Consider the following 25,057-nt stretch of genomic DNA (forward strand, 5'->3'; position numbering starts at 1 on the left):
ATGGATTCCCAGTTGTCCTAGCAGGTGAGTGTAATCCGACTACTGAAAAAAAATATATTCGCCATGCAAAGTGACTCCCATGATCAATTTAATTAATTAGCCTATCAAACTGATATCAATGACGTACCTCCTGGCGGGTGGAAGAGGTGGCTAGGTCACCATGGAATGATTCTTGACAAGCATTTCTTTTTTTTCGTTTTGGCGATATCTTTTAACGAAATTTCAACCTCCAACCTACACAGGGTGAGACAGGCTCTCACGATTTGTTTCGAAAACGCTAGTATGATATAGCATCGCATTGGTAAAAGGGACCCTGTCTTAGTGTACAAAACAGCTACGTTATCTTAAATTATAGTTTATTGTTGTCAAACGTTAAATTACTGTGTTTTTTTTTGACATGTGTGCCAATGGCGTGAAAGATTGTCTGAAATGTTTGTAATACACATGTTAATGAGAGTTTATTTGCAGACACTGAACGCGAGAGATGCTCTCAGAATGTATAATTTGTTCAGCAAGCTGGAAGAAGTTGTTTAATATGGATTTTTTTCTTTGGAGTTTAAATTCTCGCTTTTTCTTGACTTTGATGACGGTTTCGAAATAACATTCTTTGGTGATCGGTAGTTCTCGCATCAAAATAGTCGAAGATTTTTTTTTCTTATTTTGCTCTGGATGGGCATGTCTCTGATGACTATTTGTGATCGGTAGCGGTACACTACGCTGGACTTCACAAAACAGAGAGATGCGGCTGCAGTCGAATGTAAAAAGTATGTCAGTTTTGCTCATAAATGTAAAAGAAAATGGGCTTTACCTATTTTCGTGGAAAGAGGACATTTATTATGGTCGAAAATGTATTTTGCTTTTTTTAATAGATGCTTGATTATAGATGCAATGATGTCAAATACAATTATTCTCCATTGCCAAACGGCAGACTGCTAGAGGCGAGGTGGAGGGGGGGGGGGGTGGAGGGGAAGGTATTTTAGATGAACAAGTTGCACTTGAGGTGGTCGTCGTTTTATCTCCTACTTTGTTAGTTGACTATACATGCTACTGGCATAGGAGCGTGGCGTTAAGGCGGCAGGCGGATGGCGGAAGGCCGAGTTTTGTAGGCCAACTGGACCGTTTTCTGTATGGGCAACCGTTCTCTGGATGTGCGGCGTTATGCTACTTAATTATTCCTTTTGTGTCGTGTAGGACCACCACCTTAAGGTGGCGGCCAAATGGTGGAAAGCCGAGTGCGGCGAGCGACCACAGGGTGCCAGCAAAGGGCGGACAATGGCTTGCCCGTGCCAAGAGGCAGTCAGTGGGGCAGCTGGCCGTTTGAAGGAGCATGTGTCCCACCGTAGGTGGATGGAGGGACGGAGGGAGGGAGGAATGGGGCCTCGATTTTTGGCAGTTTTCGGACGCCTATCGAGGAGAACGCATGTTCAACTGCCACCCCTTCTGCACTCAGCAGTCTTTAAGGACGACGATTTCCCCCCTGTACATGTGCTGCATTATGACCCATTCATTACTAGCGCTGGTTTTTCACGACAATTTCGAAGTGTAATAAGAACTGCGACGCATTTTTTCCCCTTCGTGGTGGTAGTGTGTACTGGCTTCGATTACCTGGGCTCCAGGATGGTTATTAAGCAGGCATCTGTAGCAAACTCTGACATCAAACAGTCATAGATACTGTATGCATACAGGTAATACAGTTTTTAAACTCCTCTTTGTGCAACACCAACATCTCATCAGTTGAAGGTATATCCCACCAAAAAGAATAAATATAGTACGTTACACCCCAGCATTTTTCCCTCCAGCTTGTAGGTTTAGGGTAGAGTTTGAGTGCGTTGTCGCTAGTTTCGAGTGGTATTGCGAATTATTTTTCTGGTAGGATAACACCAGTTGTATGGTATCGTCAGTTTTTGCAGTGTATTGCGCTTTTATGCCATACTTGCGTAGTGCTATGCATATAGTTGTGTAATTAGCCCCTATCTCTGTGGGCAGACGTGCATCTGAGGAAACATGTAATGTCATCTGGGGGCGGGGGTGGGCGTGTTCTGCGGCGCGTGTGGGCGAGGGTGGGGGTGATTAATTGATCAATTTAATTAATTTGTATACCAATTTGATATCAAAATTGTGCTACAAACGCCAACCCCCTACTACTTACGTACTGAAAAGTTGACGTCATACCTGCCTGTTAAAGACTGCTCAGATATCGTGCCTAAACTCATGCAATAAACCACATCTGTTCCGAACGTTCAGGTGCCATATGCAGCACAGCTGTGAATAGGACAAACCTTCTCGTGATTTCTGGCCACACGGTTTATAGAAAGGAATGCATACACTCACCTACACACGCACACGCATGTACGAATACCATAGTGTCCTCACTAAAGCTAACATAGCAGCAAGGTTATCTACGGTTAACAAAAGTTTATTACATGGGGTTAACTGAAAACTTACCAAATATGGTTGACACAGCAGCGCTTACACAAGGACCAATCGATATACAGGGTGTTCCATTGGTAGTGACCGGGCCAAGTATCTCACGAAATACGCATCAAACGAAAAATCTACAAAGAAAGAAACTTGCGTCGCTTGAAGGGGGAAACCAGATGGCGCTATGGTTGGCCCGCTAGATGGCGCTGCCATAGGTCAAACGGATATCAGCTGCGTTTTTTAAAATAGGAACCCCCATTTTTATTACATATTCGTGTAGTACGTAAAGAAATATGAATGTTTTAGTTGGGCCACTTTTTTCGCTTTGTGATAGATGGCGCTGTAATAGTCACAAACGTATAAGTACGTGGTATCACGTAACATTCCGCCAGTGCGGATGGTATTTGCTTCGTGATACATTACCCGTGTTAAAATGGACCGTTTACCAATTGCGGAAAAGGTCGGTACCGTGTTGACGTATGGGTATTGTGATCAAAATGCCCAATGGGCGTGTGCTATGTATGCTGCTCGGTATCCTGGACGACACCATCCAAGTGTCTGGACCGTTCGCCGGATTGTTACGTTATTTAAGGAAACAGAAAGTGTTCAGCCACATGTGGAACGTCAACCACGACCTGCAACAAATGATGATGTCCAAGTAGGTGTTTTAGGTGCTGTCGCGGCTAATCCGCACATCAGTAGCAGACAAATTGCGCGAGAATCGGAAATCTCAAAAACGACGGTGTTGAGAATGCTACATCAACATCGATTGCACCCTTACCATATTTCTACGCATGAGGAATTGCAGGGCGACGACTTTGAGCGTCGTGTACAGTTCTGCCACTGGGCACAAGAGAAATTACGGGACGATGACGGATTTTTTGCACGAGTTCTATTTAGCGACGAAGCGTCATTCACCAACAGCGGTTACGTAAACCGGCATAATATGCGCTATTGGGCAACGGAAAATCCACGATGGCTGCGACAAGTGGAACATCAGCGACCTTGGCGGGTTAATGTATGGTGCGGCATTATGGGAGGAAGGATAATTGGCCCCCATTTTATCGATGGCAATCTAAATGGCGCAATGTATGCTGATTTCCTACGTAATGTTCTACCGATATTACTACAAGATGTTTCACAGCATGACAGAATGGCGATGTACTTCCAACATGATGGATATCCGGCACATAGCTCGCGTGCGGTTGAAGCGGTATTGAATAGCATATTTCATGACAGGTGGATTGGTCGTCGAAGCACCATACCATGGCCCCCACGTTCACCGGATATGACGTCCCCGGATTTCTTTATGTGGGGAAAGTTGAAGGATATTTGCTATCGTGATCCACCAACAACGCCTGACAACATGCGTCAGCGCATTGTAAATGCATGTGCGAACATTACGGAAGGTCAACTACTCGCTGTTGAGAGGAATGTCGTTACACGTACTGCCAAATGCATTGAGGTTGACGGACATCATTTTGAGCATTTATTGCATTAATGTGATACTTACAGGTAATCGCGCTGTTACAGCATGCGTTCTCAGAAACGATATGTTCACAAAGGTACATGTATCACACTGGAACAACCGAAATAAAATGTTCAAACGTTCCTACGTTCTGTATTTTAATTTAAAAACCTACCTGTTACCAACTGTTCGTCTAAAATTGTGAGCCATATGTTTGTGACTATTACAGCGCCATCTATTACGAAGCGAAAAAAGTGGTCCAACTAAAACATTCATATCTCATTACGTACTACACGAATATGTAATAAAAAAATGGAGATTCCTATTTTTTAAAAAACGCAGCTGATATTCGTTTGACCTATGGCAGTGCCATCTAGCGGGCCAACCATAGCGCCATCTGGTATCCCCTTCAAGCTAGACAAGTTTCGTTCTTTGTAGTTTTTTCGTTTGACGCTTATTTCGTGAGATATTTGGCCAGGTCAAGAACAATGGACCACCCTGTATATAAAATACGGCAGACATAAAAGTGATGAATGGACATCCTCTATTTGTAAATGATGCGAATATTTAAATATTACGAAAATTATCTGTTATGAACGAAAAGCTACCTGTCTGAAAACAAAAAAGTATAGCTAAACAACCTGTTATGTCTTATATTTATATTATGACAGTGAAGATGTCTAAGAAATCTAGATGAAACATGTTTTGCTGCAAACAACAATAAAAGAAGGTTGATAGTTATTCTTGTCTACCAGATGGACAGTAATCGCAAAATTGCTATTCGTGAAGATGCAGTACTTGGTACGGCAAGTTCTAAGGAATGTACATGGTTTCTACCTCTCGCCATAACAAAGTTAAACAACCGTGAGCAACTGATGGCAATATCAGTGGTGAACATATACAACATGATATATCATATAAATATTTAGAAGTGTATTAGAATATTTGGAAGTAACGTTAAGTAGCGATATGAAACATCATGACCATATGAAATCAGTGCAGTAGTGGCGAAAACAAATGTAAGGCTGCGATTTGTTGAAAGGTTCTTCGAAAGTACAGCAAAACTGTAAGGTCTGCCGCATACAAGACATTACTGCGATTAATTCTAGAGTGTTATTCCAGAATTTTCAGCCTTTATGAAAAGAAGAAAAGAGATATTAAGCCGCATACAGAGGCATATTCTCTCGATATGTGAATGGAATGGGACAGAAAATCGATAAATTTAACGAAGTACGCTCCGCCATGTTCTGTTTCGGTCTTGCGGAGCAGACATATAGATAGAAATAACTGACATAATCGTTAACACTCACTCTTGAAGAATAAGAAACAAGTTTAGTCGCAGGAAGAAGACTGATGGCCTTTAATGAGACTAAAGAGGCACATGAATGAGATTAGTAAAGTTATAAAGCATTGTTAGGATGATTTCGTTTCATTACAAGTGCTGTAGACTGATTGTGAAATGTGAGCCAGGAAATTACGTTATCTATTAAATTTCCATAAAAATGCCATATTTCAATAGATGGAAACAGGGATATGGTATTGGTAGTAGGCAAACGTGGGGATGGGAACTTCCCTCGCTCGAAAATCTCCAGAGAATAGTTAGGTCCTCCGGAATTTTACAAAGCTTCTTGACGGAAAGTCAATAGTGCTGCACTGGCTCAGGTACCTATGAGAATGAGAACTGTACGTTGGAAATCGCGACAATCAGTCTGTTGTAAAGGACCGAATTTAATGATTATTTACGTTGGCTCTGCTTTAACTTTACATTCAAGCTATCGTGAATAAAACTACTTATAATAATGTAGAATCAATCCAAGTTCTGATGATATTCATAAATACTGGAAAACTTTAATTTTTAATCAGTAAAATTATGTATTGGACTTCCCATAATTTGGATGTTTTATGTATCGTTTATTCGTTTGGATGTTTTATGTATCGTTTATTCGAAAACTTCCTGTATAACTACGTAGTCAGAAAAACACGTTATACTAAAAACGCAGTTCTTAATGAAGATAATGTCTACACTATTGAGAATGAAGTCTCTCGTGACGACATCCTAATATAAAAGATTCTTGGTATCCTTTCCATACCAGATCTGAGTAAAATCTCGACCGTTCAAAGAACTCTTCCATCGTCTTCGTCAGAGACAAAGAAGCAGATTTCACGGTGCAAACCGAGAATATTTTATACACATCTACATTATACTTCATTTTTTTCTGTAAGTAGTTAGTAAACTTGAATTCGACGCAACATAGCAGCTGATTTTTTTAGACTTTCTCAAAGGCCCACTATTTCCTCTTTGTACGTATTAATATGCAGTAAAATACTGTATTAAGTAACAATAAGTATAGACTATAACGTGTGGTCCCAGATTGGAGCAGTCCTACTTATACATCGCTTTTTCAGCAGCTTGCTCAAAAGTTTCCTCGTTTACTTCCAAGAGCAGCTTTTCTTTTGGTCTGCAAACGCCGGGGGTATCCAATTTCACAAATTTTTCACGGAATAAAAAATCTAGTCTGGTTACCAGTAAATGAACCTTATTCGTCTTACCAGGGGCAACGACGCTTAGTCTACAGTGTATGGAGGCACTCGTTAACCAAATCACGTTCCTCTTGCTCATGTCGGTCTAACAATCGGGCTGAAGAGAAATAAGGCGAGTTCTACCTCGGGCATTGTACAGCATTAGTCCTAACAGTTTTCATATCTCCTGTTCACAGAGAATAGAAGGCAAAAGCTACATTATGACTCAGCCTACGGCCTCATCGGGCAAGGAGTGGTATGTTGTCGTTGTGAGTGTAAGGAACATGTTTACCTTATCGAAAGTCTCGGGAAAAATTTTTTGTCAATAAAAGTGTAGGGACTTTTTCGAGATTCTCACCACATGGGTTCTTGTGTCCCATTCCTAATTATCCCGCGCCTTCAATTGTTCCTGTAGCCATACTTCGCTAGTTCAGTGGTTTTCCGTATGTTAAACTGAATATTCTGGACTCGGTCTCCGAAACGTAGTCATTGCTTCCTCTCTGATCCGCCAGCTCACCTTGATATGTCACCTATTAAACATGGACGAGACTTCAGCTAACAGTGAGTAGTTCGTGACGCTATTCCAGCGGTCACTACGACTGAATTTTGGATTCGTATTGACGTGACCCGGAATGTCACTTCTTGAGATGCAATCAAAGATTGATTGGAAACCACGGCGTGCAGCATTTGTGTAGAACTTGGGGGCTACAAAAATCGTGAGTTTTTACATAAAATAGTTTTATTGCTCTGTAAAAAAAAATCATTCTGTTACATCATCATAAGTTAAACACTGGCTTAATTTTATTAATTTTTTATGTTTTCACACAAAATATTGTATGTAATTCACTGGTAGTTTTGAGAGAAATTTCAGAAGATTATTCAAGGACAATCAATAACACTGACACCGGAGACTCTCAGTAGCCAGGTAAGGCGCACAAAATCGTTGTCACATAATATCTGTGTCAGTATACACACTGCGTAATGTAACACTGCACTCATTATAGGATACACACAATCATACATTATTTTTAAAATCGCACCAGAAGGAATTAATCATGTAAGAGTAAAAGCGCGACCAAAGTAACTCAAAGAATCCCTGAAGATTTGGCAATATAAATGGCTCTGAGCACTATGGGACTTAACATCTATGGTCATCAGTCCCCTATAACTTAGAACGAATTAAACCTAACTAACCTAAGGACATTACACACATCCATGCCAGAGGCAGGATTCGAACCTGCGACCGTAGCAGTCGCGCGGCTCCGGACTGAGCGCCTAGAACCGCTAGACCACCGCGGCCGGCCTTTGGCGATATAAATTTAACATAAAATGAAGTAGTGTGGTGGATAAGGAAGTAGATTTTCATATTGAAAGATCGAGATTCAAACTGTCGTTCGATCATCCCAATTGCAACTTTCTGTGGTTTCCCTAAACTACTTCAGGAAATTTCGTGGAGAATTCCTTTGAATAGGACATGGCCAGTTTCCTATTGTACCACTGTACAACTCTGCCAGTTTAAATAATGAAAATTTTTATTATGATATTTCTCTGGAACGATTCTATGCATTTACTGTGAATGTTGTATGACGGTGGTCAAATGCCGACAGAAAAAGAAAACAGAACGTTTTACGGAACAAAACATCATTTTTGCTTTCCAGCACTATTGTCGACTCTAAGAAATACCATGTGCGTTTTTCATTCAAATAAATATAGCAATTATTTTGTTTTATGCAACCTCAATAGACAGATTCCCCAGAAATAATGGGATTAGGCATCACGGCTTTATCCCAGAAATAAAATTATCAAGTTTTCGTTTGCCTGTTTTTGCTGAATCATGTTCTCCAAGAAGCATACTGAAGTCTGTTGTGATAGTAAGTAATCCATTATGACAAATGGTTCAAATGGCTCTGAGCACAATGCGACTTAACTTCTGAAATCATCAGTCGCCTAGAACTTAGAACTAATTAAACCTAACTAACCTAAGGACATCACACACATCCATGCCCGAGGCAGGATTCGAACCTGCGACCGTAGCAGTCGCGCGGTTCCAGTCTGTAGCGCCTAGAACCATACGGCCACTCCGTCTTGTCCATTATGACAATCCAGGTCAGCACTGTATTAAAAGTATTGGAAGTAGCTTTATAAAACTAGAAAATGATTGAACATCAGCTTTCTTGGAAACGCCAGTGGTTGCTTACCAATGAACACATTTTTACTAGTTAGCTTTCTTGTCTGTCTGTCTTGTCCACGTAGCTACCATAGAGGTTGGGGGTGAGGTGAAAAGGTTGGTAACGTCAGATAACTCGGCTACCGAGCAGGACCGGCGTGTTGTGCGGGTAGTAGCAGAATACATCCCAGGCAGTATACATGGAAATCGATGATGGTCGTTACACGGCACTGCTACATGTGCGAGCAGTAGTATTGCCTCTGCAGCGTTGCCCTCGCGTCGCCGCAGGGCTACGCCCGCCTTGCTAGCCAATTTGTGGTGGCGACCACAATATAAAGCTATAGACGAGATGCCATAAGAAGGTCACTGACAGCTCGCAGCTCTGTTGCCCGCTTTCAAATGCGAAGTGCTAACGGTTGCAGACGAAAACAGTACCCATCCACCGAGCTGTGATAACACTGAGGCATTGGTACAGAGATGTTTGCAAAATCACTTTATAATATTGGTAGAGGTGGGTTCGCGGAGATGCCGCACCCAGCCCGCTGCAGTTGTGAGGGATGAACTTACGCCAACTGAACTACAGGTACATCACAGCTCTGCCCTCGCTCTCATATCACTCTCATTACACGCCATTGCTTTGGTACCACGTCCACTAAGCCTTAGGTTCTTGCTCTTGAATCACTCATTTTGACTTCATTATTCTGCCATGCCATCTCTGTCGTTCGTTTCCCCCTTATTGATGTCCTCCTGTTCACACTCGACTAACTGCTGTTGACCAACCCTGGCCGGTCAGCCTCACTCTCTTGGTTCTTTGTATTGTTTCGAGGCAGACCCCGGTCACAGTAGTTTGCAACAATAATATAACCTCATCAAAATGTTTGAAATCCATTGAGGAATTTCTCACACACGACTAGTAAGCAGAATATAATTATTTAAATAAAAACAAAATTTTAATAAAACAACATTAAATATGACTGAAAATTATAAAATAACCCCATACAGAAAGTGTTGAAAATTTGTGATTGTGAATTTTTAGTGGCTATGAATATACTTGTAAGATTTAGATTTATAACAAAAAATTCGGGGCACATGCAACAGATAAGTTAGAAGGTGAGCTATTCATACTGCAGTTATGTAGTGCTTGCACCCCACATTTTTCATTACAAATCTTACAAGAATATTCATAGCTAATAAAAATTCACTATCACTAATTTACAGAAACATCTGTATGGGATTAGGAATCCGTCAGGGGCTAGGAGAAATTATTTTATACTTTTTAGTTCAATTTAAAAACGTGTTATTTTAAAAAAATTATTTTTATCAATAATCATTTTACAAACAATTTATTTTCCTGCACGTATGGATTCCTCAGTGGTGGGCGTGAATCAAGGGTCTGTCACACGATCTGAAGATGATTGGTGACCCCCAAAACTACTAATTTCGTACCGGAATAGTAACTGCATTGGGAAATAAATTATTTTCTGCACTCAAGTTAGTTTCGAGTTCCATTTCGGGTATTGATTTGTATTTTGTATGTTCCGTTACTGTGTGTACCCTCATGCATAGTAACTGCATTGAAAATAATTTAAATGAGTACAGTTTATTCAAGATGACTGAGGACCTGACGTCAGTTATTTGGTGGCGGTCACACTGTGAAAAGTTAATTTAAAAAAAAAAACTAGTGTTTTAGATATTCCGAATTTCATCACCATCTCCAGACAAATGCTACTTGTGCTACCTAAGGAATGACTCTTCCTTTTCTAGTGCAGATCTTCCTTTTTTCTCTCATTTATGATGGGTATTGTGTATTATATTTATTTATTTATTGTCGTGGAGAATTCTCACAGAGATGCACAAAGCAGTACAAGTATATTAAGAACCCTACAAAGAAATAGATACAATTTATGTTTTAAGAACATTTATTGAAACATTACATATGACAGCGAAACAAGATGCGTGGAAATATTGGATCTGTTTATCGTGTACACTCATTTCTTCTTCTTTCGCCAATCGGTCGCATAAAACCACGCGAACTCCACAAGTATGGGCCTTCTTTTTACTCTAGAAATCCTCCATCCACAACGAGAGTGTGTCCACTTCCCCACTAAAGTGTTTTGTTTGGTACTTCACGCTTCTTCCTGAAAACTATGTATTTCTGTCACTTTCTTGATTGCATCTTGGCACAGTAAATTTGGCGCGCCTGATTCCGTGTGGTGTTTTACTGTATCGGCTGCGTTCAGTATTATTACTTTTTTGTAAATAATGTCTGCACCTCATGGTTCAGTTTGTCTCATCCCATACTTGCTAAGTGTCCTATTAGGCGGATTCTTCGTTTACACACTGTAAACGCTGTTTTAGAGATTTCCCTACTTATTTCTGTACTAATTCAAGTTCTTTTTGCGCCTCATTGACGTTATGGGCAACTAGTGACATGGCATCTTTGACTTTAGGTGTTAATCGGTTTGCTGGTGCAGGTGTACTCTGCCACATGCTTTCTTGCAGTCGACAAATGCAATGTGTGATTCATAAAATCAACTACTTCCTTACCGGGGTCAGCACCCATTTCTTTTCTAGAGGCTATCTGTTTTTTCACTCTTGTAATTGCGTTATCTGTGCAGAACTGAGCAACAGTAGAGAATGATCCTCAATAAGAAAAAACGAAAGTACGTTGATGTTTATCAAATGAAGTAAGATGATGAAGCGATGTTTAAAATTTTTCGAGTTTGTTTGTATGTTTTTAGTAAATTACGTCGCTGTAGAAAGTAAATACGGTTTGTCCAGTTTTAGGCAAGTATAGTAAGGAACAAAAAGCTGAGCGCTGGAAGCGGACTGAGACGCGGGAAATGCCCGCTCTGGCTTCTTTCTTTCTTCCGTTCTACTTTCGCTCCACGCCGGTGAATAACACTGAAAGAACGTTCGTTTCCAAAGACTGCACGACGGCGGTGACGCACTTCGGGCTGCACCTGACTCACGCAGCCCCTCCTACAGGGCTTTTCTTCGCGAACACAGAGAACTTCCTCTTCGCTTTTAAAACTAAACAGATGTTTTGGAAGCTGGACTGTAGCGATGTCTTTCTCTCCATTACCAAACTACTATATTACTACATATTTACAATTAAATTTTTGCAAATCGTTTGGGAATCTGGATTTACATACACAGATGAACCAAAACATTATGACCACTTGTTTAATAGCATGTTGGTCCACCTATGGAACGCAATACACTAGTAATTTTGCGTGGCATGGATTGGACAAGTGCTTGGTAGGTTTCTGAACGTACGTGCCACCAGAAATCAACGCACAGATCGTCAGGCAACTCCCGTAAATTAGGCGCCGGTAGTTGTGGAAGCGGCACTGGTTCCTTATAGCGTTCCAGATGTGTTCCATTTGAACCATTTTTTGAATTAACGTGGCGCTAGAAGAGGAAAACAAAGAGGAGCAGGGGCACACCGCGACTAGAATATGGAAAGCAGGCTGTAGAGGATACGATACGATGTAGCAGTGCCTGTCTTGTTGCAGTGCCTGTGATGTTCAGAAGTGTGATCCGAAGTTCCTTCGGGCTTGCGTGCATATCCGAAGGAACAGGCAATGTGGCGACCACTGCCGTTATGAAACACATAAAATGTATCCGCAGTTGCGAATAGGACAACCATCATCTGTATAATGAAATTACGACAGTGAAAATTTGTGCCGCACCGGGACCGGAACTCTTATTACCCACTTAACCGCGAACGGTCGCCTTACGTTTAGCCTATCCCAGCACGCCGCACAGCCAGGTCCAAACTTCCATATGCCATCGGCCATGTGTCCACAACCTGAACACGTACATTCATTAGGTATATTCCCGTACAGGGGAGATATTTCAATAGAAAGTCGCTTGCCCAGTGTCGGCATTCCACTGTCGCCATTCCATTACACTGCTAATAGTTGCAATATTGGCAACTGCGAAAACATTTCATGTAGGGGCAATAAATGGTCGTGGCCGTTGTTCCGCGTATCGTGCTACGTGCTTTTTCGAATTTGTAAAACTTGGTAATTCAAACTGACAGTGCACAAATAACTGAAATTTAACAATACTGCACCGCTGACAAACCTGAAATGACTAAGAGCTATCGGAAATTATCCGACAATTTCCTGAAAAAAGCTTTACACTGTTGAAAAAAATTCTATATCAAGAGGCTAACTTACACTGTTAGTTCTGGGTGGAATCCGAATTATGTTAACAGTGTTTTCGCCCGTCTGTTAAAGACAGAGGTGTCCTTATGTTCAGACCATGGGTTCAACAAAAATAATGAATTATTTCCTGTAGTTGGTAAGAAGACGTTTTGGATGTAACGTTAAAAATTATTCTCTCCCATTTTTCGAGATTTTGCTACGTCGATTGCAAGATTTTTGCAACTAAACTGTCCTTTTTTGATATTTTCGGTCTTAATTTGCATTGAGCTTCCTGTAGGTAGATATAAAGCTGCAGAAACAGTAATTCACAGATGTTTATCACTGGAATTGTTGTGTATGCCGGCCGAAGTGGCCGTGCGGTTAAAGGCGCTGCAGTCTGGAACCGCAAGACCGCTACGGTCGCAGGTTCGAATCCTGCCTCGGGCATGGATGTTTGTGTTGTCCTTAGGTTTAACTAGTTCTAAGTTCTAGGGGACTAATGACCTCAGCAGTTGAGTCCCATAGTGCTCAGAGCCATTTTGTTGTGTATGAATGTGTCATACCAGTCACTAATTGCACAATCGACTTAGCCTTTTTTTCACACAAAATGATAAACTGCGGTTTGGATGCAGTTCTGGTGTGAAACCTGACTGACTGGCTTTGTGCAGAGCAATTTAAGGCGATAACAAGAAGCGTCATCTTCACATCAGCTATAAATATCTCTATAGTATTACCTATTAACGGCATGTCCTGTACAGGTTTACTTGAAGTAAACTTCGTAATTTTGCGACTTCCTTTACAGTATAATTTCCTGACTCTAACTAGGTCGAAGAAAGAAGGAAATCAGTAATGTTCACCTCACTTGCAGTTCAGAGGGCCCAGTCGCACAGATCTTTGTCAGTGATGGTGCACTAACTCTCACGAACAGTTCTAGATCTTTCGAACCGTTTTTATTTCACAATTTTGTGAGTTGAATTTTGGCGTATACTTCATGTAAATTTTTCTTCCACTTATACATATCACGTTCAGATTTTACGAAACGAAACCGGCTATGCAAATTGTTTAACCATTTCCGCCTTCCTTCGTTTAACCACAAGTATCTAGGCTTTTCTTTGTCACTGAAAGGTATTACTGCACATGTTTTCTTTGGGCTAGGATGATACTGTATTTTTGTTCTGGACTTTTATTAGAACAACAACTATCATTCGAACCACAGTTCATAGACTCGTCAATTTCCTGTTTTTTTCTGATGTTTCCACAATTTATAACGAAATGTCTACATCATTCGAATTCTTTAGGAGAAGTAAGTGATATCGGTTGTATGCCACATTCTTCATATTTCATCTATGGAATGTTGAAAACATTAAATGGATTCCTCATTGGTGTGAAACTCTGGAAGCTACATAAAGACAGATGTTATTAGCAAGAATAAGTGAAGAAAACACAAGGTTCAAAATGGTTCAAATGGCTCTGAGCACTATGGGACTTAACTGCTGAGGTCATCAGTCCCCTAGAACTTAGAACTACTTAAACGTAACTAACCTAAGGACATCACACACATCCATGCCCGTACCAGGATTCGAACCTGCGACCGTAGCGGTCGCGCGGTTCCAGACTGAAGCGCCTAGAACCACTCGGCCACTCCGGCCGGCGGTGGATACCGCAAAGGCAACTGCTAATTACTATGGATGTTAAATGAATTGCCAGTTCGAGCAAATAGCAACTATGAACAATTGTGTCAAAGAAATTATCAACAGAAACTGAAGTTCGCTTTACAAATTACTATCGCGTTATGCCGTGTTATCTTTTTACCAATGCGCCACCAGCCAAGGCTATGAGCCTGCCGTGTTGCGCATGCACTGTCAGATACAGCCATGGTAGGGTTGTTCGTTTCTCCGGCTGCCTAGTGAGCTACAAATTCGGCAATTTTCAACATTTAAAAAAAAATACTTGCAGTGTGGCTTATCAGCTAAAATTTACAAATTGTGTTTCTTTCAATGTATTCCTACTGCATAAAAAAATTCAAGGCAAGTTTCAACATGTCGGATTGGACTGTTCCATTGTTAGGAGCGAGAGAACATACGCTAAGCGTGAAGCCCAAAATGCCACATCGCCTTCCCAAACAGTAACTAAAACTCAGTTTCTGTCACAGAGTTCGTTATTGATTATAGTAAATCAAATTTTGCGTCTGGCACAATATACTTTATGAAATGGTACTCGTGGAGGAGTATTAATCTTCTCTCTTCAGGAATTCTAACTTGGACCTAGATAAGTTACGGGAAGGCGAAACGGCATGCTTAGAGGAGGTTTCTGTCTACTTATTGTGCATTTCAGGATTGCGTTTTTAAGGATGATAACCTCATGCTGAGGTGTAGCCCAGTGAGCGTGTCACATGTCCTATGAAGCGCAGTCTACCATACTCTTCCCGAACAATACTGAAACGCTTCGTAAATTGGTCTGTCAAACTGTTTCTCTCTAATTACAGACAGAAACAAAAATAATGATACGAGATCTGCCTGTATAGTCTACTTGTTTCCACACCTGACTGTGATATTTAGAAACCCTCCAAATAAAAGAGGTACGAAACATACCAAGTTGCGAGGTGCTAGACTCATTTTGTCACACAGTTTGAATCTGCCAGGAGCTTTCGAAACAACGCATACTTCGCTGCAGCGTCAAAGATTCATTCTGGGAACAAACCCCAGCTGTGGCTACACTTTTTTCTAAAAGTGTAAGAAGAGCAATTTATGTTGTTGAGCTTGTATGAACTTTGGAAAGCGGGGAAGCAGCTGTGGATGAGGGTCGTGATTTGTACCTCGATGGCTCAGTCGGTAAAAGCATTTCCCAGGTAAATCAAGGCTGCGGGTTCGAGATAGAGACCGTACACAGTTTTAATCTGCTAGAAAGTTTCGCGGATTGTTTAGATTTGAGACGGCAACCCAAGAAGTTTGTGTAAATAGTAACTTGACGATTTTTATACTGGTTGGAAATATTCAAAAGAGGCGGCTGTAGATCTATCACTCAGTGCTGAATCAGTTAATAATCAGTCGAAGAGAGACTGAGAACTTAATTAATGAAACTAATCACGTTACACATCTACATCTACATCTACATCTACATCTACAATCCGCAAGCCACCCAACGGTGTTTGGCGGAGGGCACTTTACGTGCCACTGTCATTACCTCCCTTTCCTGTTCCAGTCGCGTATGGTTCGCGGGAAGAACGACTGTCTGAAAGCCTCCGTGCGCGCTCTAATCTCTCTAATGTTACATTCGTGATCTCCTCGGGAGGTATAAGTAGGGGGAAGCAATATATTCGATACCTCATCCAGAAACGCACCCTCTCGAAACCTGGCGAGCAAGCTACACCGCGATGCAGAGCGCCTCTCTTGCAGAGTCTGCCACTTGAGTTTGTTAAACATATCCCTAACGCTATCACGCTTACCAAATAACCCTGTGACGAAACGCGCCGCTCTTCTTTGGATCTTCTCTACCTCCTCCGTCAACCCGATCTGGTACGGATCCCACACTGATGGGCAATACTCAAGTATAGGTCGAATGAGTGTTTTGTAAGCCACCTCCTTTGTTGATGGACTACATTTTCTAAGCACTCTCCCAATGAATCTCAACCTGGTACCCGCCTTACCAACAATTAATTTTATGTGATCATTCCACTTCAAATCGTTCCGCACGCATACTCCCAGATATTTTACAGAAGTAACTGCTACCAGTGTTTGTTCCGCTATCATATAATCATACAATAAAGGATCCTTCTTTCTATGTATTCGCAATACATTATATTTGTCTATGTTAAGGGTCAGTTGCCACTCCCTGCACCAAGTGCCTATCCGCTGCAGATCTTCCTGCATTTCGCTACAATTTTCTAATGCTGCAACTTCTCTGTATACTACAGCATCATCCGCGAAAAGCCGCATGGAACTTCCGACACATGGCAATAACAGAGTGAACGATAAATCAACGAAGAAGTAGTACGTTCATAATCTCAATTTTCCTCTTCCCATTACCAGAGGAGACATCCCATTGTTCGGTCATCGTTACAGTTTTCTCACAAGGAAAACTCCCCATCGCACCCCCTCAGATTTATTGGTAAGAGCCGGCCGTTGTGGCCGAGCGGTTCCAGGCGCTTCAGTCTGGAACCGCGCGACCGGTACGGTTGCAGGTTCTAAACCGGCCTCGGGCATAAATGTGTGTGATGTCCTTAGGTTAGTTAGGTTTAAGTAGTTCTAAGTTCTAGGGGACTGATGTCCTAGAATGTTAAGTCCCATAGTGCTCAGAGCCATTTGAACCATATTGGTAAGATGGCCAGTGGACAGCCCCTCAAAAACCGAACACAGATCAAGCATGAAAACAGGAAGGAGGTGTACTGAACTGTGATAAAAGAAGCAAAATCGAAGCAGAGTACAATCCAAGCTCAAGATGAGCGACATGGAACGAACCTAAATAGCCAAGGCATCGTGTTATGTAGTCACGATGTTGGACTGCGAAGGGGGAGAGCCGCGTCCAGATCTCCGTTGTGCCCCATTTTCTTTCACATAATTATGAACTTTCCGTTCAGTCATTGAAGTGTGTGTCCGCTGTATTCAGGTTTGTGTCTGTGTCGTTGTGTAACGTCCGTTTGCAACAGCGAGGTGTAAGGAAGGGACATCTAGATGTACATTCCTCCTATTTGTTCGACACAAGTATTACAAGGTATAACCCTGGCGTTCCCTTTTTTAAGTTTTGACTCTTGAATTCCTTTGTTGTAACATAGCTCACACCGGTTTATCTGTTGTTCTCATTTCTGCGAGAGGTCTGTGGGGCATCACGGACGCTCTCACTATTCATCACATTTACTTGCGACGGTAAAATATTCTTACAACGTGACTCATAATCTATAAACAATGCATAGTATGACAATTGCCAAGACAAGGAGAACGGACACATCAATATCCGGAAGGTAAGTTCATAATTTTGTGAAAAAATAATAAGGGTCACGAAGGGACTTGAACGCGAATCTCCCACTTTGTAGCCCAACACCGTGACCACACAGTCACGATGCCGTGATTCTTGCAGTTTGCTCGATCTTGCACATCTTGAGCTTGGAGCGTTCACTGTTTCTATTTTGCTTCTTTTCTCACAGTTCAACAGTACACCTTCTCCAATTTTCATGCTTGATCTGTGTTCAATTTTGACAGGCTACCCACTGTGCCATTTTATCATTAAATCTGAGGTGGTTTTGGTGGAGAGTTTCCTTTCCCAGTAAAGTATCAGTAGTTTTTCCACATGAATTTCTTGCCATTTCGTAAAAGACTTTCAAGTTTACAACCCAGTGAAATGTCTGTCACTTCATGCAGTTATCAGACGGTAGTCCTGTCTGCTACGAGGAGCATATTGGTGTGGTCTAGCTGGAATAGGTCATGAAAAAGCTCTACAGGTTTCGATTGCTTTATTTCATTAAAGAAACATAAGTGGTCCATTAATAGTTACGAAATGAGAACTCTGCTGAAATGACTTTAAAAATTTAAATAATAATACGAAGTTGACGGAACAAACAGAATGATGCAGCTTTTGGCCTTAGCATTCTACTCGTAACTGCAACGGATGTGTTGCAGACTATCTACTTCTTTGACCTATTTTCCGGTACACTGTTTTTTTTTCCACCAAGCGGAGCAGCGAATGGGCTTCTGTTTTAAAGTTTCCAAGTCAATTCATGTCACCTGCGTATCTCGTTACTGCCACCGCGCCTCGAAAGAACATCCCCGAGTATGACGAAGATTGTTCTAGACGAAGTAAAGGGAAGGCTCTCGCAACACCAGAAATACTAGGTCCAGCGTACGACTGCGGCAGTAGCGTATTCTCTTTGTATACCTATACGCTATGCTCGTGCATGCAAGCAAATTTGGCTCTAGCCTGTCAATGATTGACACTACACAAGATAACAATTTGCACGCGGTCGAATCGTCAAGAATACAGCAATGTGTGTCCTCTGTACAGCCGTGTGTTCACCGGGAAACACAATGGAGGAGTGAAATGTTTAGACCTTAATGCTGTCAGTTCAAGGTTGGAATTCTTCATTTAAAACAGCATTGCGTTCTCAAAACTGGTCCAAAGTAATGCCGCGATTGTTCTGTCAATAATTGTTCCATCTCTGACAGTATCGATATCTATGCGGGTGCAAACAGCAATAGAAACGAAAACGAAAAAACTAGTCTCCGCGACCAGGCCCTGCAGATCATGCCATGTCGACCGGTCGCCGTGTGATCCTCTCCCACGCGGCTTAATGAGGATGCGGAATGGAGGGGCTTGGGTGGTGATAATTTGGTTTGTGGGGCGCTCAACTGCGCGGTCATCAGCGCCCGTACAAAGTCTCAATTTTTACACAGTCCAATTTTTGTACACAGCCCAACCTAGCCACTGTCACGAATGGTAATGATTAAATGATGAGGACAACACAAACACCCAGTCCGCGGGCAGAGAAAATCCCCAACCCGCCCGGGAATCTAACCCAGGACCTCGTGATCCAGAGGCAGCCACTAGACAACGGGTTGCGGACCGAGGGGCTTGGGGTCAGCACACCGCTCTCCCGTCCGTTGTCGTTGTTTAGAGGTTGAAGCCGCTACCTCTCAATCAGGTAGGCCTAGTTCCTGAATTGGCATCACGAGGCTGAGTGCACTGCGGTCCAGTCCTCCCACCAAGAAAAAATCGGAAATCGAACCTGGGTTTTCTGCACAGCAGCTATCTGCACTGACCACTCAGCTACGTAGGCGAACATGTGCGAACGTAACAAAACAAAAATATCGTGAGTGCATTGTGAACTCAGTAGATCGTGAAACTTCCTGGCAGATTAAAACTGTGTGCCCGACCGAGACTCGAACTCGGGACCTTTGCCTTTCGCGGGCAAGTGCTCTGCCATCTGAGCTACCGAAGCACGACTCACGCCCGGTACTCAACAGCTGTACTTCTGCCAGTATCTCGTCTCCTACCTTCCAAACTTTACAGAAGCTCTCCTGGCAGAAGTAAAGCTGTGAGTAGCGGGCGTGAGTCGTGCTTCGGTAGCTCAGATGGTAGAGCACTTGCCCGCGAAAGGCAAAGGTCCCGAGTTCGAGTCTCGGTCGGGTACACAGTTTTAATCTGCCAGGAAGTTTCATATCAGCGCACACTCCGCTGCAGAGTGAAAATCTCATTCTCAGTAGATCGTGTTCGAAGGATGGTGCGTACAAACAAATTTCTTCCAATATATTTTACGTTATTCTACGATTTTACTTATCTCTCTTCCCGTTGCTGCTTGTAGGGAACTGGTGGCTATTGATGTGTGCTACATCGACACAAAAGTTGAGCTGCGATATGCAGCCTTCATGAACCTGCTAAGTGGAACCATTCTCCTGCAGAATAAGCTACTGTACTTGAAATAAATAATAACTTCAGATAAATGACCAGTTTTTACACCTTGGTAATTTCCAATTGTATATGAGACCTTTGGTGCGTCACTGAACATCGGGGTACACATGAGTGTTCCGTTACATGCTGTTACGTCATGGGAAAGGTGTAGTGAGCTCTTAGGATTCAGATGCTTGTTGCATATACTGAGCATCGTACTTAACATTACATGCGATCTGTCGAGGCATTATATAAGGTCGGAAGCTCGTATACACTAGAAAATCATATGGGCGTTGAAACGGGCCAATAGTGCAAAGTAATTTTTTATTTCAAATAAAGTAACGAACATTCAAATACTTCTCGGATATTCAGCCGAATATAGTCGATGTTAAGACATGAAATCTCTGCAATGAGAAGGATTTGAAATACATAATCACTAAGCAAATTTCTGATTGCGTATAAAGTAGCAAGATATGCAGAAAAAGTGTCTCTTTTACACAATTTCTTAACCCAGTCAAAATGTAAATACTACCTCCCGTCTCGTTGTTCCTTGTTTGGTATGTGTTTCGTTATTCTCAGTATGAGTCTAATAGCAAGGTGTTGCGTTTGCCTCTCCAGGAATTTATCAGTTTCTTTCTTTTGAAATTCGTGTTATAGCAATCTACGATGCCGTAGGACAATGTTATTTTTTTGGAACTAAAAATACTTTAACAGTAACCAGAGTATTTTTTGACCCACTACTTAACGTTCACTTGTTTGGTATGCGTTAGTGCCTAATAAACAGTGCTCTACGGTAGGATTTTCTAGGCGCTCAGTCCGGAACTGCGCGACCGCTACGGTCGCAGGTTCGAATCCTGCCTCGGGCATGGATGTGTGCGATGTCCTTAGGTTAGTTAGGTTTAAGTAGTTCTAAGTTATAGGGGACTGATGACCACAGATGTTAAGTCCCATAGTGCTCAGAGCCATTTGAACCATTTTTACGGTAGGATTTTCCCATATGATACTACACTGATAAGCCAAAACCGTATAACCACAGTTCACAGCAACATTGGATGCCGCCTGGTAGTTTTTCGAGCTCGTGACACGGTAACAAAAGTATGTGAGCAGACATGAAAGGAGGATCACTCTGACAGACGGGAAAATTCACTGAGATAAGCGACTTTGACAAAGGGCAGGTTATTATAACACAGAGCCTGTGAACGAGTGTCTCGAGAACGGCGAAGCTGGTCGACTGTTTACGTGCCACTGTCGTGAGCATGTACGGAGAGAGCTAGGACAGTGAAACTACCACTAGGCGCTAAGTGGTTGAACGTCCACGACTCTTCACAGAACGTGGGGTTCGGAGGCTTGTCTGCTCTGTAAAGTAGGATAGATGCTGATCTGTGGCTTCTCTGCCGAAAGAGCACAATGCTGGGACACACACAATTGTTTCGGGCGCACCTTTCGTCGTACATTGTTAAACATGGATCTCCGCAGTAGACCACCCCTAAGTGTTCACATGTTGACCCAACGACATCAAAAATGGTTCAAATGGCTCTGAGCACTATGGGACTCAACTGCTGAGGTCATTAGTCCCCTAGAACTTAGAACTAGTTAAACCTAACTAACCTAAGGACATCACAAACATCCATGCCCGAGGCAGGATTCGAACCTGCGACCGTAGCGGTCTTGCAGTTCCAGACTGCAGCGCCTTTAACCGCACGGCCACTTCGGCCGGCCCAACGACATCTTCAGTTATGATTGAAGTGGGCACGGGGCCATCGGAATCCCCGTCGATCAATGGAAACGTTTCGGCTCTTCGATGAATCACATTTTTGCTACACTAGGCCGCCGGTCGTCTCCACAAACGTAGTCATCAAGGGGAACTGCGGCTCGAAACGTGCAGCGCGCCACGGACGTTGGTTTGTGGGAGCAGTATTATGCTGCGGGAGACATTCTACTACGCTTGCACGGGACCTGCGGTAGTAACCGAAGACACGCTGACAGCTTTATGCTTGACGTCTTCCCCGACGGTGATTTCATCTATCAGCAGTATAATTGTCCGTGTCTCGGAGCCAGAACCGTGCTACAGTGGTTTGAGGAGCATTATAGTGAATTCACGTTGATGTCTCGGCGACCAAATTCGCCTGATGTAAATCCTATGGAATCCATCTGGTTCGCTGTCGCACCATCACCGCGTACACAAATCAGCGACCCGTTATTTATGCGAATTACATGACCTGTTCGTAGACGTCTAATGCCACATACCTCCACAAACCTACCAACAAACTATTTCGTTCCAAAGACAGGCAAACGAGCTATGAAGCAGGTGGTCGTAATGTTTTGGCTTATCAATTCAGATGGTTCAAATGGCTCTGAGCACTATGGGACTTAAAATCTGAAGTCATCAGTCCCCTAGAACTTAGAACTACTTAAACCTAACTAACGTAAGGACATCACACACATCCATGCCCGAGGCAGGATGCTAACCCGCGACAGTAGCAGTCGCTCGGTTCGAGACTGAAGCACCTAGAACCACTCGGCCACACCGGCCGGCGGCTTATCAGTGTACTTCTTCATTCATATTAGATGGAATGACGTCTCTATTCGGGCGTTGCAGTCCGGAACTGCGGGACTGCTACGATCGCAGGTTCGAATCCTGCCTCGGGCATGGGTGTGTGTGATGTCCTTAGGTTAGTTAGGTTTAAGTAGTTCTAAGTTCTAGGGGACTTATGACCTAAGATGTTGAGTCCCATAGTGCTCAGAGCCATTTTTTTTTCTGACGTCTCTACTGCAACGAATTAAAAACTCATCTACTATGCTTCACTGTATTATGACATTAATGACAGACATTTGCGATGTGTGAGCTGTCGCTTTGGTCTCGTACTTTTGTTGTAACATATATAAACTAACACAACTTTATGAATAGTGACGAATTTCTCTCTGCAGAAGGAAGGAATCAAGATTAGAGTTTAAGGTTACTAGAGATGGAGCACAGGGTCGGGTTAGGAAAGGATTGGTTGATTTGGGGGAGGAGACCAAACTGCGAGGTCATCGGACGAGGAATAGGTGCGGAAGGAAGTGGGCCGTGCCCTTTCAAAGGAACCATCCCAGCATTTGCCTGAAGAGATTTAGGGAAATCACGGAGAAACTAAATCAGGATGGTCGGACGCGGGTTTGAACCGTCGTCCTCCCGCATGCGAGTCCAGTGTTCTGACCACTTCGCCACTCCGCCCAGCAGTGATTTATGTAAATTACAGAAACCTAAATGTGTATGGCCAGAGGGGTATTTGAACCATCGTCCTCCCGAAGGCGAGTCCAGTGTTTTGACCACTACGCCATCGCGCTAGTGTTTCTTTTTTTTTCATCTCTATAGATAATGGCGAATATGGAAATAGCTATTACTCACGGATTTCTTGTTGTCCTCTTAAGCAGAAACTCACACATATTATACATCACTTGCACATGTGACAGTCCACAGTACACGTTAAAAATAGAAACTGACAGTAACAGACAGTCATATAGATATTTTACGTATGTCAACAGAGATATGTTTCTATACATCGCCCATAAAATTGTTGCTTTTTTCAGACGTTTTTCAGACTGACTTGTGGTGTTGCAGGGGCGTGCATGTTCCCGTCGCGCTGGCACGGGACGTGGTTCCAGTCAGGGGTGCGCCAGCCCATCAGCATAGAGCAAAGCCGCCTCAGCAGCAAGGGCCGCTGCCTGCGCTCCGATGGCGACAAGTTCGTCGTCGTCGACGAGTGAGTATACCTGTTACTTTTTCCTGTGTGCGCCCAGTCGTCTTCAGTTCGCGCCATGCAACTTGACGTAAACGTAATAAATGAGTTTGAGTGAAGGAAAGTGTATGGTGAGCGCCTTGAATGTTCACAGAAAAATGCAACGAGTCAGAAAGTGCGACACGTACTGTATACAATAATAATCAATTAATTCCGCCTCCCGCCACCCTTTCCCCCTCCCCCCCCCCCCTCTCTCTCTCTCTCTCTCTCTCTCTCTCTCTCTCTCTCTCTCTCTCTCTCTGTGTGTGTGTGTGTGTGTGTGTGTGTGTGTGTGTGTGTGTGTGTCCCGAAGTACCTCCATCCTTAGGGAACCATTATTATTATCGACAGCTAGCTGTAAATGTGGACAAATTTAAGCTAAACCAAATGGGTTGAAAACTCACGGAACATTTAAGAAAAAGATTACGATGTAACATCGCGTCGATCAACAGAGACGAGGCACGAGCTCGGATCGCAAGGAAACGATCGTGACCGTTTCAGGGAATCAGCCCGGTGATTCAGATCATTGCCGGGAAACATACATAAATCTTGATGGCTGGAAGGAATTTTGTACCTCGGTTATCCCGAATGCTAATCCAGTGTTGTAATCCCTGAGCCTCCTGTAATGCTCGAATACAGTAGTAATGGTGTGCTACTTGACTCATTCACGTCCATTAATTATGTAGGCGTAAAGTTGTGAAACGTCATGAACAGGAACGAGCACACAACGCTAATTGTTGGGAAAGCGAATGGCTGGCTGCTGTTGGTTGGGAGGGTTAAGGGACAGTGTACTGCACCTATAAAAGATAGGGAGTACAGAACGTGTGTGCGACCCATTCGTGAGTACTGTTCGAAGGAAAGGAGGAAGCACAGACCGAAGATTAGGGTTTAACGGTCAGGCTATGACGATGTAGAGACGGATCACAAGCTCGAATTCGTGCGGGGTAGGAAGAGAAATCGGCCACGCGCTTGCTTTCATGTTGCATCCACCGGATGCTTTTGGTGTTAAACATGTGGCAAGAAGAGATCCCCACCCCCAAACGAAAGTAGTTGCTGTTATGAGGTGGGGTGCTTGTACACAGCAGCTATACAGCCTCGTCAGAGGGTCAAACAGGGTCATGCAACAGCTATGGCAAAATGATACCAACACAGATTAACAATAAATTACAATAATTTAATCAGAGAAACCTTC

General features: G+C 42.8%; 1 protein-coding gene across 1 annotated transcript in view; it reads left to right on the plus strand.

Moving 5' to 3' along the window:
- The window catches only part of LOC126469563 (uncharacterized), a 635,094-nt gene that overhangs the window by 105,217 nt on the left and 504,820 nt on the right, over positions 1-25,057 (plus strand). The window contains exon 2 of the mRNA XM_050096682.1: positions 23,709-23,850. Within this exon, the coding sequence (XP_049952639.1) occupies positions 23,709-23,850 (142 nt within the window). The remainder of the gene's footprint in view (positions 1-23,708; positions 23,851-25,057) is intronic.

This window comes from Schistocerca serialis, chromosome 3, assembly GCF_023864345.2.
Source record: "Schistocerca serialis cubense isolate TAMUIC-IGC-003099 chromosome 3, iqSchSeri2.2, whole genome shotgun sequence".
Taxonomy (NCBI): domain Eukaryota; kingdom Metazoa; phylum Arthropoda; class Insecta; order Orthoptera; family Acrididae; genus Schistocerca; species Schistocerca serialis.